The 19,096-nt window shown below is 45.9% G+C and overlaps 1 protein-coding gene across 2 annotated transcripts in view; it reads left to right on the top strand.

Annotated features, from left to right (window-relative positions):
• c4b (complement 4B (Chido blood group)) overlaps positions 1-19,096 on the top strand; it is a 171,007-nt gene that overhangs the window by 94,224 nt on the left and 57,687 nt on the right. For both annotated transcript variants that reach the window (XM_049480533.1, XM_049480532.1), the window contains exons 22-27: positions 3,666-3,717; positions 5,564-5,653; positions 5,863-6,069; positions 6,168-6,243; positions 6,360-6,540; positions 6,817-6,918. In XM_049480533.1, the coding sequence (XP_049336490.1) occupies positions 3,666-3,717; positions 5,564-5,653; positions 5,863-6,069; positions 6,168-6,243; positions 6,360-6,540; positions 6,817-6,918 (708 nt within the window). The remainder of the gene's footprint in view (positions 1-3,665; positions 3,718-5,563; positions 5,654-5,862; positions 6,070-6,167; positions 6,244-6,359; positions 6,541-6,816; positions 6,919-19,096) is intronic.

Genomic DNA, 19,096 nt, shown 5'->3' with positions numbered 1-19,096 from the left:
AAATGTCTAAGGCAAATGAAAGTGATGTGGATGGATTGGACACATAAAGGAGCAAATCGTCAGTGTATAAAGAAAGTTTGTGTTCAGTGTTGTGGCGAAGGATACCTTAAAATCCTGGTTCAGATCTCCACCAGATTGCTAGCGGTTCAATAACTATGGAAAAGAATAAAGGGGATAGTGGAAAACCTTGTCTTGTGCCACGTTGGAGTTGAAAGGGAGGCAAGAGCGTATTATTTGTTTGTACAGCAATTTGACCCACCCAACCCAAATCTTTCCATTACCTCAAACAGAAAGTCCCATTGTACCCTGTCAAAAGCTTTTTCCGCATCTAGTGACACCACGACCACTGGGACGCTGGAGCTGGGAGTGTTGAATATATTGAAAAGCCGCCTAGTGTTGTGAAAAGAGTGTCTACCAAACATAAAGCCTGTTTGATCCGATGAAATAATACTTGCTAGAATCTGTTGGAGATGAAGGGGGATAAAATTAGCAATATTAACAATAATCTTGTAATCAACATTTAATAAAGATATGGGTCTGAAACTACTGAAAAGGTAGGGGTCCTCATCCTTTTTTAGCAAAAGGGAAATGGTAGCATTATTCAAAGTTAGGGGTTGTCAGCCAACAGACAGTACTTCATTATATACATCACTTAAGATCTTGGAAAGAAGCGGGGCAAATTCCTTATAAAATTCTAATGTTGGGCTGACTAACTTTTCTACCCACTCCTCTTCTATTGTGGGAAATACAATATTATTGAGTATATTGGGTGTATTCAACTGAGGGTGGTCAGATGTATATAAATCAGAATAAAATTTTGTAAATGTTTCGTTTATACTTATGGGGTCAGTAAGGGTGATACCTGGTGGTGAGTTTATGGATGGAATTAGCCTAGAGGCAGCAACAGCTCTGGATTGCTGGACAAGGAGTTTGCCAGCTTTGTCCCCCGATTCAAACATTTTTTTGTTGGGATTTAAGCAATTGGAGTTCTGCTTTATTGGTGGTTAAAAGAGCTAGCTCAGAGTAAAGTTGTAACCATCTTTTGTAAAGTGCAGGATCTGTGTTTGTAGAATAATTATCATCAGCTTCCAGGATCATTTGTGCCAACTCTGACTGTCTTTTCCTATTCAGTTTCTTGAGGTAAGCTGTATAAGAAATTACATAGCCTCTCAGGTATGACTTGTAGGTTTCCCATAAAGTGCCCCTTGACACATCTGGAGTGTCATTAATTGTAAAAAAAAATACTTTGGTGGTTGATACATACTCAACAAAGCAGTCATTAGCTAGTAGACTTGAGCTGAATTTCCATGGCTTTAAAGGACGTCTTTAAGTAGGAAAATGTACGTCTAGAGAAGTGGGAGCATAATCTGAGATTATAATACTATGGTAATCACATGAGCATATGTTAGAAAGTAATCTGTTATCTAATAGAAAGAAGTCTACTCTAGAGTAAAAATGATAGACAGGCAAGAAAAAAGAAAACAATTTTTTGTCTGGAAATTTAAACCTCCATGGGTCTGAAAAACTCAATTGTGATGCAGTGGATGAGAGTAGTTTGGCCGACTTTGTAAGGGAGTATGGTCTGGTTGAAGATCTGTCTAAGTTAGGGTGCTGAACAAAATTTAAAATCCCACCCTATGATTATGTGGTAAGTCTCAATATTGGCCATGAAGGTGAAAAACAGTTTGGTGCATAAACACTGGCCAAGACTTCTGGGGTATTACATAGCTGCCCTGACATTATAACAAACCTAACAGATGAGTCAGATACAACTTTTTCTAACTCAAAGGAAATGTGGCTTTGGATCAAAATTGCAGTCCCCCTAGCCCTAGCACTGAACTTGGAATGATATAACTGGTTGAACTTTTCCCTTTTAATACGCAAAAAATCCTTTGTATGTTTCCTGCAAAAACACCACTTTTAACCCCTGAATATGGGACATAATCTTATTTATTTTTGTTGCTTGGTTTGCCCCTTTTACATTCCATGATATGAAACAAATATTATTCACTGATTTCTATCACCCATGCTAACAGTGAGCTCTGTATGAAATGTGCATAACATACCATGATGTTAATGCGCATGGAAACTAAGCACATATAGGAGCACAATGTCCGAGAGATGAAAAAAACGAAAGAAAAACAGAAAAGAAAAAAAAACCTGTCCCCACCCGTCCCCAGTACAAACCCACTCCCACTGTCCCTCTATATCCATAACCCCTGCACAAACATGCCATCTTCACTTAGCAATCTCCCAGGACTCCACTCTCTTCTGCCCCACCACACAAACATTAAGAAGTGGTGTTATAGAATACAACAACAGATTGCATTGAACTAACCACACCATGTTTTTACCCTGCACATTATGGGGATTCATTAAGCAATTTAACACAGTTAACATTAACTGTAGCAATACAAAAGTGACTGTGCATCATAGTCTTGTTTATAGGTCACAAACAAGCGGTCCAGGCTTGTGACGTTACTAGAAGTGAAACAAAAGAACATAGCCTACTAACCTACTAACCTACTAGCCAACTAAATACTCCGACACTGCTCGGCTCAACCATATCACAAAGAAAGGAAATCAGTGGAAGTAGTCAACTTAGCTGGGCCTTGGCTTGAATCAGTCCTCCTCAGCACTTGAAGCAGTCTTCAACTGCTCGGCTGCACTGACTGATTTCAAGTCTTTTGCCATTTCCCGACCTAGTGAACAGATGCGCTGGATACAGCAGTGAGAGCTTGAGTTGGAGAGTGTAGATTTGTTGCATAACGTCTTTGTAGTCTGTGTGCTGTTCCAGGATTTCGGGGCTGTAGTCTTCCTAAATGTATACCGGCTTGTCATTGTACCTCAGCTGCACGAATCACTGCTTTCTTAGTGAACTTGTGAAAACAAATTATCACTGCCCTGGGCTTTTCTCCTTCGGCTGGTTTACCTTTGAGTGCACGGTGGGTTCTCTCAAGTTCCGATGGACATTATCTTCAGCCAAAGAGCTCACCTGTGCTTCTAGGCGCTGCAAATCGTTCAACCCAGATTCCACATTGGAAATTCTCTGTTCATGATTGTTCACTGTAGACTTTGTTTCAATGGCACCAAGCTTGTTTTCAAATCTTGCAGAAAGAGGTTTAGTTAGCAGGTCCGCTTTGAGGTTGTCTAGCATGCTAACCAGCGTAGCGTTGTCGTCAGACGGTTGTAGACACTAATCTCAGTGAATTTAAGCGAATAAATGGTCAAACACAAATTGTGTGGCAGGAGCCCAAAAAAACACCACTTGCCAACCAGAACTTTTTTAAAGTAGCCCAAAAAATGCAGCCCGCCACCCCTGAATTTTAACCCGCGATTGGATTTTCAAACATCCCAATTTGGCGTAAAACTCTGATAGCAACGCTGTATTGTACAGCTTGTGATAAAGGTCATGGTGAATATAAGGCTTGTGTTGTTTAGAGTAAAGTTGTAAGTGGTAATAGTGAATATAGTTGGTGATTATCAGCTATTGTTGAATGAAGGTTCTTATTATTTATTAGCCCTAAATAAAGAGGATGTAACACTGGAGATAATGAAGCAGACCAGCAACAGAAGCTAATATGCTACCATCTAGCACTGTGCTTATAATGCTAATGTATGTGACAATTGTTAAAAGCTCATATTCAATCATTTTCACATTGCAGACAGAAGGAGTGGAGATACGGAAGGAAGAAAGTTGTCTAATCAATTTGGACGGTGAGTGATTTTGTTGTGTATTTACCCAGAAGCAGAGAACTAATTTAGAGTGGGGTTTGAGATGAACTAATTCAGAGTGGGGGTTTGAGATGAACTAATTCAGAGTGGGGGTTTAAGATTAACTATTTCAGAGTGGGGGTTTGAAATGAACTTATTCAGAGTGGGGGGTTGAGATAAACTTATTCAGAGTGGAGGTTTGAGATGAACTCATTCTGAGTGGAGGTATAAAATGAATGTCACGGAGACCCAGGCAGGGAGACGAGGAGGCGGACACAAGTGCAGGTAGGGTGAAAATAAATAATAATTTAATAAATAAATAACAAGAAAACAAGGAACAAGTAACATGAAACAAAGATACACAAATAACCAATAACCAAAACAAATCAAAGAACCTAAACTAAACCAACTAGAGATAATAAATAAACAAACAGGGAATATATACAAGGAGCTAAACTAGGAATCAACACAAGCAGGGTATATACAGGGAGCTAGGGAACAAGAAATAAAACAAGAAACTAGAAATAAACAAGGAAATAAACTATAAACGAGAAAACAAGAAATAAACAAGAAACAAGGAACCAAGGCTAAGAGAGACACTGAGAAACGTTATGAAAACACAGAGAGACGAACGACAGGTGAAGGTGCAAAGACCGATGGAGACAAAGTGGCAGTGGAGGGCTATTTAAAGAAACAGGAAACACTATAATTAGAAACACCTGGGGAAGGGGCGGAGCAACAAATGAGAAACAGGTGGAAAAGTACTGAGACGGGAGACACAGAGGAGCACAGGTCACGTGGGGAAGACACACAGACACGAGATGAGACCAGGATGTGACAATGAACTCATTTAAAGTGGGTGTTTGAGATGAAATAATTCAGAGTGGGGGTTTGAGATTAATTCATTCAGAGTGGGGGTTTGAAATGAGCTCATTCAGAGTGGGGGTTTGAGATGAACTCATTTAGAGTGGGGGTTTGAGATGAACTCATTCTGAGTTTGGGTTTGAGATGAACTCATTCAGAGTAGAGATCAAAGATTAGCTCATTCAGAGTAGATGTTTGAGATTAATTCATTCAGAGTGGGGGTTTGAGATTAATTCATTCAGAGTGGAGGTTTGAGATTAATTCATTCAGAGTGGAGGTTTTAGATGAACTCATTCAGAGTGGGGGTTTTAGATGAACTCATTCAGAGTGGGGGTTTGAGATGAGCTTATTCAGAGAGGAGGTTTTAGATTAATTCATTCTGAGTGGATGTTTGAGATGAACTAATTCAGAGTGGAGGTGTGAGATGAACTCATTTAGAGTGGGGGTTTGAGATGAACTCCTTCCGAGTTTGGGTTTGAGATGAACTCATTCAGAGTAGAGATCAAAGATTAGCTCATTCAGAGTAGATGTTTGAGATTAATTCATTCAGAGTGGGGGTTTGAGATTAGCTCATTCAGAGTAGAGGTCAAAGATTAGCTCATTCAGAGTGGATGTTTGAGATTAATTCATTCAGAGTGGGGGTTTGAGAACAATTCATTCAGAGTGGAGGTTTGAGAACAATTCATTCAGAGTGGAGGTTTGAGAACAATTCATTCAGAGTGGAGGTTTGAGATGAACTCATTCAGAGTGGATGTTTGAGATTAGCTCATTTAGACAAGGTGTTTGAGGTGAATTCATTCAGAGAACTAATTTCTAGAACATAGATATATTCACGAGCTCCGATGCTAGTTTAACGACACAGACACAAGGCATGAAAATAGACTGTTGGCCATCTCTCTGTATTCTTACTGGGAAATATTATCTAGTACTGAGTGTTTTTAATGTGTGGAATTATATGTTAATGTCTGTTTAATTACACAATCAGGTAAAAGTGTCACAACAAGGACGATTGATGGAATGTTCCCGAATATGACAGTACCTGACTCAGCCAAAAATCTGTTCATCAGACTGGAAGGTATGAGAGATATCATACAATTATCTATATATATTTACAGCACTGTGAATGTTTTAGGCCCCTAGTCCTAGGATTATTGTGGGTTTCTCTCAACAGTAAGGTCGTTTTTCTGCCCCATTAGAACAGATACAGGGATAATGCATATTTGGGAAACAATAAAGAGCAAAGGGCTTATTTTATAATAGTCTCTGATTCACTGATGTAAACAGATGAGGCATTTGGTGTGGCAGCTGCTATGCCCCTTCTGTCCCCATCCAATGTGGAGAAGCTGATCCGGGCCCCTTTCGGTTGTGCCGAGCAGACCATGATCATGATGTCGCCCACAGCTTTGTCCATCCGCTATCTGGACAGCAGCAACCACTGGCTGGAGCTTCCAGCTGGAATAAGAGACACTGCACTGGACTACCTAGAAAAAGGTGAACATACATAAGTATCATTTTGACAGACTGTAATACACTACAGAAAAGTGTAAAGGGTGCACTATAATGTTGTAATTGCATATCCTGTATTCCAGCCTATGATAGAATTTTGAGCTTTAAGAAGGATGATGGATCATACGGAGCTTGGAAACACTACCCCACCAGTCACTGGTAAGATTCCAGGCATCTCTAGATGGTTTATTTGATAACAGCTGGTGATGAAGTTCCTGTTATTAGATCAATACAAAAATGGTTCCTCAGAGAGCTGCTTTCTGCTGGTGTTTCAGGCTGACAGCACTGGTGGTGAAGGTGTTGTCACTTGTAGCCGAGTGTGAGTTATCTACAAAATCTCAGCAGCAGATTGTCTCACAGAAGGAAATCCGGGATTCAGTCAAGTACCTTATTAAAACTCAGAATAAGGATGGGTCATTTAGTGACCCGCATCCAGTCATTCACAGAGAGATGCAGGTTAGATAATCTGATTTCTTTGAAAATAATAACGATTATTGTGGTAACTATATTTTACAGAAGTATTAAGGGCGTATTAATGTCTTGGTAAATAATGATATTGATAAACAATGATAATGATATATTTTTTTTACTTAGATAATAAATATCATTATGTTAAAATTATATTAGATCATTTTAACACAAAGAATATTCCATAATTACAATAAAAATGTGACATAACAGCAAAAAGTAAGTGTGTGTGTGTGTGCGTGTGTGTGTGTGTGTGCATTTTAGGGTGGAATTGGTGGAGTTGAGCAGGATGCCTCTCTCACAGCTTTCATAACCATCGCCCTGAATCACTCGCTGCCTTACCTAGAGACAGAGACAGACATTGTGGTAATTTTTAATTTAAAGGACTTTCTGATTTACAGACTTCCAATCAAAACTGCAGCACTTAAAAGACCAACACTCAGAACATCAGCACTAAAAACATCAGCACTCAGCACTAAAAACATCAGCCCTCACAACATCAGCACTCAAAACTGTATAACTCAAAACAGTATCACTCAAAACAGCAGCACTCAGAACAGCAGCACACAGAACAGCGGCACTCAGAATATCAGCACTCAGAACAGCAGCACACAGAACAGCAGCACTCAGTACAACAGCACTCAGAACTGCAACACTTAAAAGACCAACACTCAGAACATCAGCACTAAAACATCAGCACTCAGAACATCAGCACTAAAAACATCAGCACTCACAACATCAGCACTCAAAACAGTATCACTCAAAACATCAGCACTAAAAACATCAGCACTCACAACATCAGCACTCAAAACAGTATCACTCAAAACAGCAGCATTCAGAACAGCAGCACACAGAACAGCGGCACACAAAACAGCGGCACTCAGAACAGCGGCACTTAGAGCAGCAGCACTCAGTACAGCAGCACTCAGTACAGCAGCACTCAGTACAGCAGCACTAAGAACAGCAGCACTCAGAGCAGCAGAACTCAGAACAGAAAGCAGTACGGGAGCACACAGAAAAGCAGCACTCAGAACAGCAGCACTAAGAACAACACTCAGCATAGCAGCGCTAAGAACAGCAGCACTAACAACAGAAGCACTCAGTACAGCAAAACACAAAAAACAGCCCTCAGAACAGCAGCACTAAGGACAGCACTCAGTATAGCAACACTTAAAACAGGAGCACTTAGTACAGCAGCACTCAGTACAGCAGCACTCAGAGCACCAGAACGCAATCAGTACAGCAGCACACAGAAAAGCAGCAATTAGTACAGCAGCACTCAGTACAGCAGCACTAAGAACAGCAGCACTAAGAAAAGTAATCAGTACAGCAGCACTAAGAACAGCAGCACTAAGACCAGCAGCACTCAGAACTGCAGCACACAGAACAGTGGCACTCAGAACAGCGGCACTCAGAATATTAGCACTCAAAACAGCAGCACTCAGAACAGCATCACTCAAAACTGAGGCACTCAGAACAGCAGCACACAGAACAGCAGCACTCAAAGCAGCAGAACTCAGAACAGAAAGCAGTACGGCAGCACACAGAAAAGCAGCACTCAGCATAGCAGCGCTAAGAACAGCAGCACTAACAACAGAAGCACTAAGTACAGCAGAACACAGAAAAGCAGCCCTCAGAACAGAAGCACACAAAAAAGCAGCACTAAGAACAGCACTCAGTAGGGCAGGACCCAGAACAGCAGCACTCAGAACAGCAGCACTAAAAACAGCAGCCATCAGAAAAGCAGCGCTAAGAGCAGCAGCACTCAGAGCAGCAGCACTCAGAGCAGCAATCAGTACAGCAGCACACAGAAAAGCAGCACTTAGTACAACAGCACTCAGTACAGCAGCACTCAGAACAGCAGCACACAGAAAATCAGCATTTAGAACAGCAGCACTAAGAAAAGCACTCAGCATAGCAGCGCTAACAACAGCAGCACTAAGAACAGAAGCACTCAGAACAGCAGCACACAGAAAAGCAGCCCTCAGAACAGCAGCATTTCAATCCGCAGCACACAAAAAAAGCAGCACTAGGAACAGCACTCAGTACAGCAGCACCCAGAACAGCAGCCCTCAGAAAAGCAGCACTCAGAAGAGCAGCACTCAGTACAGCAGCACACAGAAAAGCAGCCCTCAGAAGAGCAGCACTAAGCACAGCAGCTCTCAAAACAGCAGCACTCAGAACATCAGCACAAAGAACAGCAGCACACAGAAAAGCAGTACTCACAAGAGGTGCACTAAGAACAGCACTCAGGATAGCAGCACTCAAAACAGCAGCACACAGAAAAGAAGCACTCAGAACAATAGCACGAACAACAGCACTCAGTACAACAGCACCCAGAAAAGCAGTACTCAGAACAGAAGCACTCAGAACAGCAGCACACAGAAAAGGAGCCCTCAGAACAGCAGCACTCAGAACAGTGTGACACCTACTGGTCGCAGAAGAAAAATCTTTACCCAACTACGCCACCTAGGAATATAGAGTCCCAGGAACTCTTCAAAAAAAATAATTTATTTGCCAGAAAACTCTACAGGTTCTTTTGATCTGAGGGTGAGCAAACCAAACAAACCACACCAGAATTACAAAATTTGACAAGTTTATTAAACATACACCATAATAAAAGGGAGGACGTCACTCCCACAGCGAACCTAAGAATTATGGATCCTCTAAAATACTAAACTACATATAACAACACAAAGAAAATCAAACAAAACAAACCCAGCTATTTTATGTCTACCCCTCCCACTCTACAGGGTTCACAACACGTTACTCAAGCACAATCTCAAAGAATCTCATCCCTTAGAAATACACAACAGGAATGTATTAGAGCCACCCCATACACCAGCCTTCGAGCGAGAGGCTAGATAATACACACGGATTATCAGGCATAAAGCCCCTTTAAAAACACCAAATAGTCCAGCTTCCTCAATATTCTGTACTAAAACAGTCTTACTTCAGGGGCAAGGTGATTATATTCCCTCGGGTGGGGCAATTCCAAAAAAACGAGCGCTTGGCGTCCAGCAGAGCGTGGCTCCACGCACGTGGTGCAGCGGCTCCTGCTACCTCCGGCCTTCTCAGACTCCTCCACCGCCTCCATGTGACTCTCCGCACGCAACAGCTATGATAGAAGAAAACAGCGGCAGTATTCCAAACAACACACGGTAAAAATTCCCACGTTTCCCAGACTCTTCCTTCAGTAACACAAACACAGTATTACTTCTCCACCCAACCAAATATACTCACACTTTGCCTGGGAGTGGGGACAACTCCCAGCTCCCAGTGCGAGTATTCCGAGCCTGGGTGGAACTGGAATGGCGTCAGCCTCCGCGTCGTCGCCGGCAGACTCGACCCACGCGGTCCACTGGTGCTTGCTTTGGTTCTCCTACTGTTCAATCGGCTGTAAACAGCCGCCGGTGAGCCCGCCGCTCTCGCTCCGCCGCTCTCACACCGCCTCTCGCGCTCCGCCGCTCTCACACCGCCTCTCGCGCTCCGCCGCTCACGCTTCGCCGCTCACGCTTCGCCGCCCCGCTGCTCTCCGGTCCCGCTTGGCCGCCTCGCTGCTCTCCGGTCCCGCTTGGCCGCCTCGCTGCTCTCTCCGGTCCTGCTTTTTTGCCGCCTCGCTGCTCTCCGGTCCCGCTTTATCGCCTCGCTCTCTCTCCGATCTCACCTTGCCACCTCGCTGCTCTCTCCGATCTCACCTTGCCACCTCGCTGCTCTCTCTCTCACTGGGCGCCGCCATGACACTTATCTGAAAAACAAAACAAGTCCAGCCCCCCAACCGTCCTCATTGGCCAGTCCTCCCACAACCCGGCCTGGGCATTGGTCCATCCCCCCTGTCCATCACAATCAGCGGGGGACCTGCCAAATCGTGTCCTGGGGAACAATCTGGCTCCTGTGAAGGTGTCAAAATAAAAGTCCACAAAAAAAAGTCCAACAAAATAAATTATACCCTTTTTTTCACCGGCTTGACACCCCCCCAGTCTTTTACCTGGCCAGTCCCTTGGCCACCCTTTCCTTACTCGCTGTATCGGCCCGGAGGCCTACCAAAATTTGGCCTCACCGAGCGCCTAGGGCCAACTTCCACAGGCCCCAACCCAGCTTCTGGCTGGAGGGTTACCAAATACCCACCCCTGAAGGGTTCTCCCTCACTGCTCACCTCGGGAGTCACAGGTGCACCCTGGGGGACCAAAAAGCAAGCTTTTAATGCATTTCGATGTAAAACCCTCTCTTTCCCCCCCCGTTCGGGCCTTACTCGATAAACCACCCCGGTATCACCAACCTGTTCCACAATCACATGCACTGTAGGATCCCACCACCCTCCTAGCTTACCTCGACCTTGTCGCCTTCGCTCTCGTACCCATACCCTCTCTCCTGGTAACAATGGACCTGCCCCAGCCTTCCGGTCATACCTTGCCTTATATCGGTCCGCTGCCACACACGACTGCCTCTTGGCTATTCGGAAGGCATGGGCCAACCTATCATGGTGGCTCCTAACCCACTCCTCTCGGGTGGATGAAACCTGGGAAGGAACTACATCAAGCACAACATCGACCGGGAGGCGACAGTGTCTTCCAAACATCAAATACGCTGGGGTATACCCAGTAGCGCTATGTGTGGTATTGTTATACGCCAACATTAGCTCTGGCAGGCATTCAGGCCAACGGGCCTGCTTTTCTTCTCCCAAGGTTCTGAGCATATTAAGCAAGGTCTGGTTTAACCTTTCCGTTTTACCATTACCGCTAGGGTGATAAGGTGGTCCTACTCTTGGCCACTCCGTAGAGGGCACACAATTCCCGCATAAGCGTGGACTCAAAATTAGGGCCCTGATCTGCATGAAACCGCACGGGGCAACCGAAATTACAAATAACATGGGCCCACAAAGCCCGGACTGTAGTCAGGGCTGTCTGATCTCGTGTCGGTACAGCCCATGAATAATGTGTAAACCAATCAGTCATGACTAAAATGTTCTGGTAAGTATCCTCTGGCCTACCCAATGATAAAAAATCCAATCCCACTACCTCCAATGGAAAGGATGCAGTCATTGGAACCAATGGTGCCCTTACCTCAGCCCTGTCCTTTTGCAGGCTACAGGCTACGCACCCAGACTGGAACCCTCGCACCTCAGTCTCCATGCTTGGCCAAAAGAAATGACGTCGAATACACGCCAAAGTCCGTTCCACCCCTGCATGTCCCGTAGCCTCATGATAGCCTCTCCAAACTTCAGCACGTCTTGAAATAGGACAAACGACTTGCAACTGGTCTTCATGAGTACGAGAGTCAACAACATGCCTGCACAAAACTTGGTTATGCACAGTCAATTTTTTCCAATGTTGTAACAACCGCCTTACTCCCACCGAAAAGTTCCTCCGCTCTGTGCCACCAGGCAGCCTACCAGCGTGGACAGCAGCCATGACCTCTCTGAGCTCAGGATCACTCTTCTGGGCACTGGACCATTCTTCATGTCCTCCCTGCAGCACTCCCACCTCCAATGGGGCCGGAACATCATCCATTAGTGCTGCCTCCACCTGCTCAACTGCCCCAGTTTTCCTGGAAAGCCTAGACAAAGCATCCGCATTAACATTTTCTTTGCCAGCCCGGTACTTTACATCAAAGTCAAACATAGAGAGTTTAGCCACCCACCTCTGCTCGGTAGCACCCAATTGGGCCGTCTGCAAATGAGCCACTGGGTTGTTATCTGTGAACACAGTAAATCTCACCCCCATAAGATAGTCCTTAAACTTCTCAGTCACTGCCCATTTTAAAGCCAATAGTTCCAACTTAAAGGAACTGTAGTTGGAGTCATTCCGTTCAGTTGGGTGAAGGCTCCGGCTAGCGTATGCTATCACTCGTTCCCGCCCTTCCTGTACTTGAGCCAGCACCGCGCCCAACCCTTGATTGCTGGCGTCTGTATAAACACTGAAAGGTAGCGAAAAGTCAGCATACGCTAAAATGGGCGTCTGGGTCAAAACCGATTTCAATCTCTCAAACGCAGTCTGACACTCTGGAGTCCAAATGACTTTACGGGTCCGTGACTGGCTAGCAGGGGCACCACTAAGCAACCTATTAAGAGGTAAAGCTATCTTGGCAAACCCTGGAATAAAGCGTCTATAATACCCAGCCAACCCCAGGAAAGCACGTACCTGCCTCACCGTAGTCGGCACTGTGCACTCTTGTACTGCGCTCACTTTGTCCGGGTCAGGCCTTACTCCACGGCAATCTACCACGTGACCTAGAAATTTTACCTCTTTCTGTAACAACTTGCACTTATCTGGTCGCAGCTTCAAGCCATGCTCCCACAAACGGGCAAACACTGCATCCAGATGCTGTAAATGCAAAGAAAAATCAGCCGAATACACAATAATATCATCCAGGTAAACCAACACCGATTCAGATACCTGGCCACTCAAACAGTGTTGCATCAACCGTTGAAAAGTGGCCGGAGCGTTGCAAAGACCGAAGGGCATACGCTCAAACTCAAACAGCCCTACTGGAGTAGTAAATGCAGTCTTTTCCCTATCTCTCGGGTCCATCCCTACCTGCCAATAACCACTGGCCAGGTCCAGGGTCGAAAACCATTGCGACCTGGTCAGGGTCGTCAAAGTCTCCTCAATCCTGGGGAGAGGAAAAGCATCCTTATGAGTGACAGCATTCAATTTACGGTAATCTACACAGAATCGCCAACTACCGTCTTTTTTCTTAACCATAACAATAGGGGCGGCCCAAGGACTAGTACTCTCACGGATTACCTTTGACTCCAACATTTCTGCCAACAAGACCTTCATATCTTTATACATGGCTGGGGGTAAAGGCCGGAATCGTTCCCTAATAGGTGCGGAATCCCCCGTCAAGATTTGATGTTGGACCCTATCAGTACGCCCAAAATCTTCCTCACTAGTGGCAAAAACCCCACTCCACTTAGTCAGCAAGGCCCGTAACTCACCTTGTTGCTGAGCCGACAAATCTGGTCTGCTACTTAAAGTATCCACACTGGGCCACGAGTCACCCGACGTCACTGGGACACCGACTTCCACAACACTGACCTCAACTTCCCCATCTGCTCCAGGGGTCAAGTCCAATTGGCGTGCCCCACAAACATCCTCTTCCCCAACTCGGAAGAGTCGAGCCAACTTCTGATAGCGCCCTATAAAAAGAGCACATGGGGTTAAATTTCGGATACGCACAGGGACCCTTCCATGTCTTACCATGGCCACAACTCGTGCAACTTCTACTGGATGGTGCCCAGGTAGCGACTCAACCAACCCACAATAATCGGTACCACGGGGACCCATATGAGCTCGTCCCCAAACCACTATCTCACTCTGAGCTGGTACTCTAATGCCCTTACGACTGGAGGGCCAAACATAACCCATACAACCGTCCTCCCTAGTAGCCACGCTAACTCGTCGACAGACTGCAAACGCCTGCCTCCATGCTTCCCGGGAAAAATAAACTGAGGCGTTTAAAACTGGCGACTTCTGAAAAACAGCCTCCCAACACTCAGATATCACATTCATGCCTATCAAAAAAGGGCTGGTGAGGTGGTGGTCTTCCACGATCACCACACCACGACCAGGAATTTTCAACCCCTGAAACTCGAAATCAAAAACAGCGTAACCAGAATAGGGTATAATCAATCCATTGGCTGCCTTAAGTGTAAATACCTTCGATGTGGCTATATTGCTAGATTTGTCCATAAAATAGTGCCTATACAAACTATGTCGCATCAGGGTAACTTGAGACCCGGTATCTAAGACCCCAACAAGTTTAACACCTTCTACCAGCAATTCTACTGTTGGACAATTACCAATAAATGTGTCAGCGGCCCCACTTAATGCATCCTGTCCCACTACTTGGACCCCAGTCGCGGGAGGAACTAGTTTAAATCAAACCTATTCCTAGACACATTTCTACAATTTCGTGCATAGTGGCCTACCTCTTTACACTGACGGCAAATTGGCCTACCTTCTGGGTCCCATCTATCAGAATAGGGCTGGGCTTGCGGGCGACTCACAGGGGGGTTAATGGTTTGAGGAGGCTGAGCTGCAGGCGGATTCACCATCGGCTTTAGTTCTCGCAGTAACTCCTGAGTCCATTCCTTCATCTGCTCCTTGACTTCACTCAGCAGCTCTTGTTTCAAAGTCTGTTTCCAGTCCTCTCTTGGGGGGTAAGACTTGGTACTGCAGCACTCACCTTGGGTACGACTTACTACACCCAACGGCTCAGAGCCCTGTTGCTCTCCTTCCAACAACAGTGCCTCCCCACACACTGCAGCAAATGTTTCATCGGGGTTCCGTCGCACATAGGTCTTGAGGGCTTGCCTCAGGTTCCCATCTCCCATGCCAAGCAGCAACTGATCCCTCAGCTGGCCATCCGAGGGTGCCTCCTCTGGGTCACGAGCCCGCAGCCTACAAGACAGTTCTTTTAAACGGAGTATAAATGATCTCAAGGGCTCATCTAGTCGCTGTCGACAGCTAAAAAAGTGTGCACGTAATACTGGAAAGGCTACTCGATCTCCATACAAAGTATCTAAAAACTGAAAGATCTTAATGGGCCTATCGCGTTCTCCCACCTCTAGAACACTGACCTCCCGTCTAGCATCTCCAACTAACGTTCCCATGATTATACTTATCTGTTGAGCATCAGTGTACTGAGCAGCCCCCAATAACCCCAGCATTTGTTCTTTCCATTCCGCATATTTGAGTTCCCCTGTTCCCCCACCAAATTTTGGTAGCCAAGGTGCACCCGCGAAAACCGGCATCATCATCATTTTCCAATTACAAACAAGCAAAAAAAACAAAAAACAAAAAAGTGGTAGCCTGGATTGCTCACAAAACTCAGATCCTGCCGACTTGCGCCAAAATTCTGTGACACCTACTGGTCGCAGAAGAAAAATCTTTACCCAACTACGCCACCTAGGAATATAGAGTCCCAGGAACTCTTCAAAAAAAATAATTTATTTGCCAGAAAACTCTACAGGTTCTTTTGATCTGAGGGTGAGCAAACCAAACAAACCACACCAGAATTACAAAATTTGACAAGTTTATTAAACATACACCATAATAAAAGGGAGGACGTCACTCCCACAGCGAACCTAAGAATTATGGATCCTCTAAAATACTAAACTACATATAACAACACAAAGAAAATCAAACAAAACAAACCCAGCTATTTTATGTCTACCCCTCCCACTCTACAGGGTTCACAACACGTTACTCAAGCACAATCTCAAAGAATCTCATCCCTTAGAAATACACAACAGGAATGTATTAGAGCCACCCCATACACCAGCCTTCGAGCGAGAGGCTAGATAATACACACGGATTATCAGGCATAAAGCCCCTTTAAAAACACCAAATAGTCCAGCTTCCTCAATATTCTGTACTAAAACAGTCTTACTTCAGGGGCAAGGTGATTATATTCCCTCGGGTGGGGCAATTCCAAAAAAACGAGCGCTTGGCGTCCAGCAGAGCGTGGCTCCACGCACGTGGTGCAGCGGCTCCTGCTACCTCCGGCCTTCTCAGACTCCTCCACCGCCTCCACGTGACTCTCCGCACGCAACAGCTATGATAGAAGAAAACAGCGGCAGTATTCCAAACAACACACGGTAAAAATTCCCACGTTTCCCAGACTCTTCCTTCAGTAACACAAACACAGTATTACTTCTCCACCCAACCAAATATACTCACACTTTGCCTGGGAGTGGGGACAACTCCCAGCTCCCAGTGCGAGTATTCCGAGCCTGGGTGGAACTGGAATGGCGTCAGCCTCCGCGTCGTCGCCGGCAGACTCGACCCACGCGGTCCACTGGTGCTTGCTTTGGTTCTCCTACTGTTCAATCGGCTGTAAACAGCCGCCGGTGAGCCCGCCGCTCTCGCTCCGCCGCTCTCACACCGCCTCTCGCGCTCCGCCGCTCTCACACCGCCTCTCGCGCTCCGCCGCTCACGCTTCGCCGCTCACGCTTCGCCGCCCCGCTGCTCTCCGGTCCCGCTTGGCCGCCTCGCTGCTCTCCGGTCCCGCTTGGCCGCCTCGCTGCTCTCTCCGGTCCTGCTTTTTTGCCGCCTCGCTGCTCTCCGGTCCCGCTTTATCGCCTCGCTCTCTCTCCGATCTCACCTTGCCACCTCACTGCTCTCTCCGATCTCACCTTGCCACCTCGCTGCTTTCTCTCCCACTGGGCGCCGCCATGACACTTATCTGAAAAACAAAACAAGTCCAGCCCCCCAACCGTCCTCATTGGCCAGTCCTCCCACAACCCGGCCTGGGCATTGGTCCATCCCCCCTGTCCATCACAATCAGCGGGGGACCTGCCAAATCGTGTCCTGGGGAACAATCTGGCTCCTGTGAAGGTGTCAAAATAAAAGTCCACAAAAAAAAGTCCAACAAAATAAATTATACCCTTTTTTTCACCGGCTTGACAACAGCAACACTAAGAGCAGCACTACGAACAGCACTCAGTACAGCAGCACCCAAAACAGCAGCACTCAGTACAGCAGCACTCAGAACAGCAGCACTCAGTACAGCAGTACACAGAAAAGCAGCACTTAGAACAGCAGCACTAAGAACAGCACTCAGTATAGCAGAACTCAGAACAACAGCACACAGAAAAGCATCACTCAGAACAGCAGCACTAAGAACAGCAGCACTCAGAACAGCACTGAGTATAGCAGAACTCAGAACAACAGCACTCAGTACAGCAGAACACAGAAAAGCTGCACTCAAACAGCAGCACACAAAAAAGCAACATTCAGTAAAGCAGCAAACAGAAAGGCAGCACTCAGAACAGCAGCGCTTAGACCAGCAGTACTCAGAACAGAAGCACTCACAACAGCAGAACTCACAACAGCAGCACTCAGAACAGCAGCACTAAGAACAGCACTTAGTACAGGAGCACCCAGAACAGTAGCACTCAGAACAGCACTCAGAACAACAGCACTAAGAACAGCAGCACAAAGAACAGCAGCACTCAAAACTGCAGCACACAAAAAAGCAGCATTCAGAAAAACACCACTCAAAACAGCACCACCAAGAAAAGCACTCAGTACAGCATCACTAAGAACAGCAGCACTAAGATCAGAAGCACTCAGGACAGCAGCACATAGAAAAGAAGCACTCAGGACAGCAACACTAAGAACATCACTCAGTACAGTATAGCAGCACACAGAAAAGCAGCACTCAGAACAGCAGCACTAAGAACAGCACTCAGTACAGCAGCACCCAGAACAGCAGCACTCAGAACATCAGCACTAAGAACAGCACTCAGTACAGCAGCACTCAGATCAGCAGCCCTAAGAAAAGCAGCACAAAGAAAAACAGCACTCAGAATAGCAACACACAGAATAGCAACACACAGAACAGCAGCACTTAGTACAGCAGCACCCACAACAGCAGCACTAAGAACAGCAGCACAAAGAACAGCAACCCTAAATACAGCAGCACTCAGAACAGCAGCACTAAGAAAAGCACTCAGTACAGCAGCACTCAGAACAGCAGCACTAAGAACAGCACTCAGTACAGCAGCACTCACAAGAGCAGCACACATAAAAGTGGTACTCAGATCAGCAGCAGTAAGAACAGAACTTGGTAAAGCAGCGCACAGAACAGCAGCACTAAGAACATCAACCCTAAATACAGCAGCACATAGAAAAGAAGCACACAGAACAGCAACACTAAGAACATCACTCAGTATAGCAGCACTCAAAACAGCAGCACTAAGAACCGAAGCACTCAGAACAGCAACACACAGAAAAGCAGCCCTTAGTACAGCAACACTCAGAACAGCAGCACTAAGAACAGCACTCAGTACAGCAGCACTCAGAACACCAGCAATAAGAACAGCAGCCCTAAGAACAGCAGCACAAAGAAAAACAGCACTCACAACAGCAGCACTCAGTACAGCTGCACCCAGAATAGTAGCACTCAGAACAGCAGCACAAAGAAAAGCAGCACTCAAAACAGGAGCACTCAGAACAGCAGCACACAGAACAGCAGCACTCACAACTGCAGCACTAAGAACAGCAGCACACAGAAAAGCAGCAATCAGAACAGCAGCACTCAGAACACCAGCAATAGGAACAGCAGCCCTAAGAACAGCAGCACAAAGAAAAACAGCACTCACAACAGCAGCACTAAGAACAGCACTCAGTACAGCTGCACCCAGAATAGTAGCACTCAGAACACCAGCAATAGGAACAGCAGCCCTAAGAACAGCAGCACAAAGAAAAGCAGCCCTCAAAACAGGAGCACTCAGAACAGCAGCACACATAACAGCAGCAATCAGAACAGCAGCACTCAGAACATCAGCACTAAGAACAGCACTCAGTATAGCAGTAATCAGATCATCAGCACACAGAAAAGCAGCACTAATAACTGCAGCACTCAGAAAAGCAGCACACAGAAAAGCAGCACTCAGAACAGCAGCACTAAGAACAGCACACAGTATAGCAGAACTCAGAACAGCAGCACTATGATAAGCAAACCTTAATTACAGCAGCATAACGAAAAGTAGCGCTCAGAACAGCAGCACTAAGAACAGCACTCCGTACAGCAG

This window comes from Astyanax mexicanus, chromosome 6 (genome assembly GCF_023375975.1).
Source record: "Astyanax mexicanus isolate ESR-SI-001 chromosome 6, AstMex3_surface, whole genome shotgun sequence".
Classification (NCBI taxonomy): domain Eukaryota; kingdom Metazoa; phylum Chordata; class Actinopteri; order Characiformes; family Acestrorhamphidae; genus Astyanax; species Astyanax mexicanus.
This window is presented reverse-complemented; position numbering and strand designations above follow the sequence as displayed.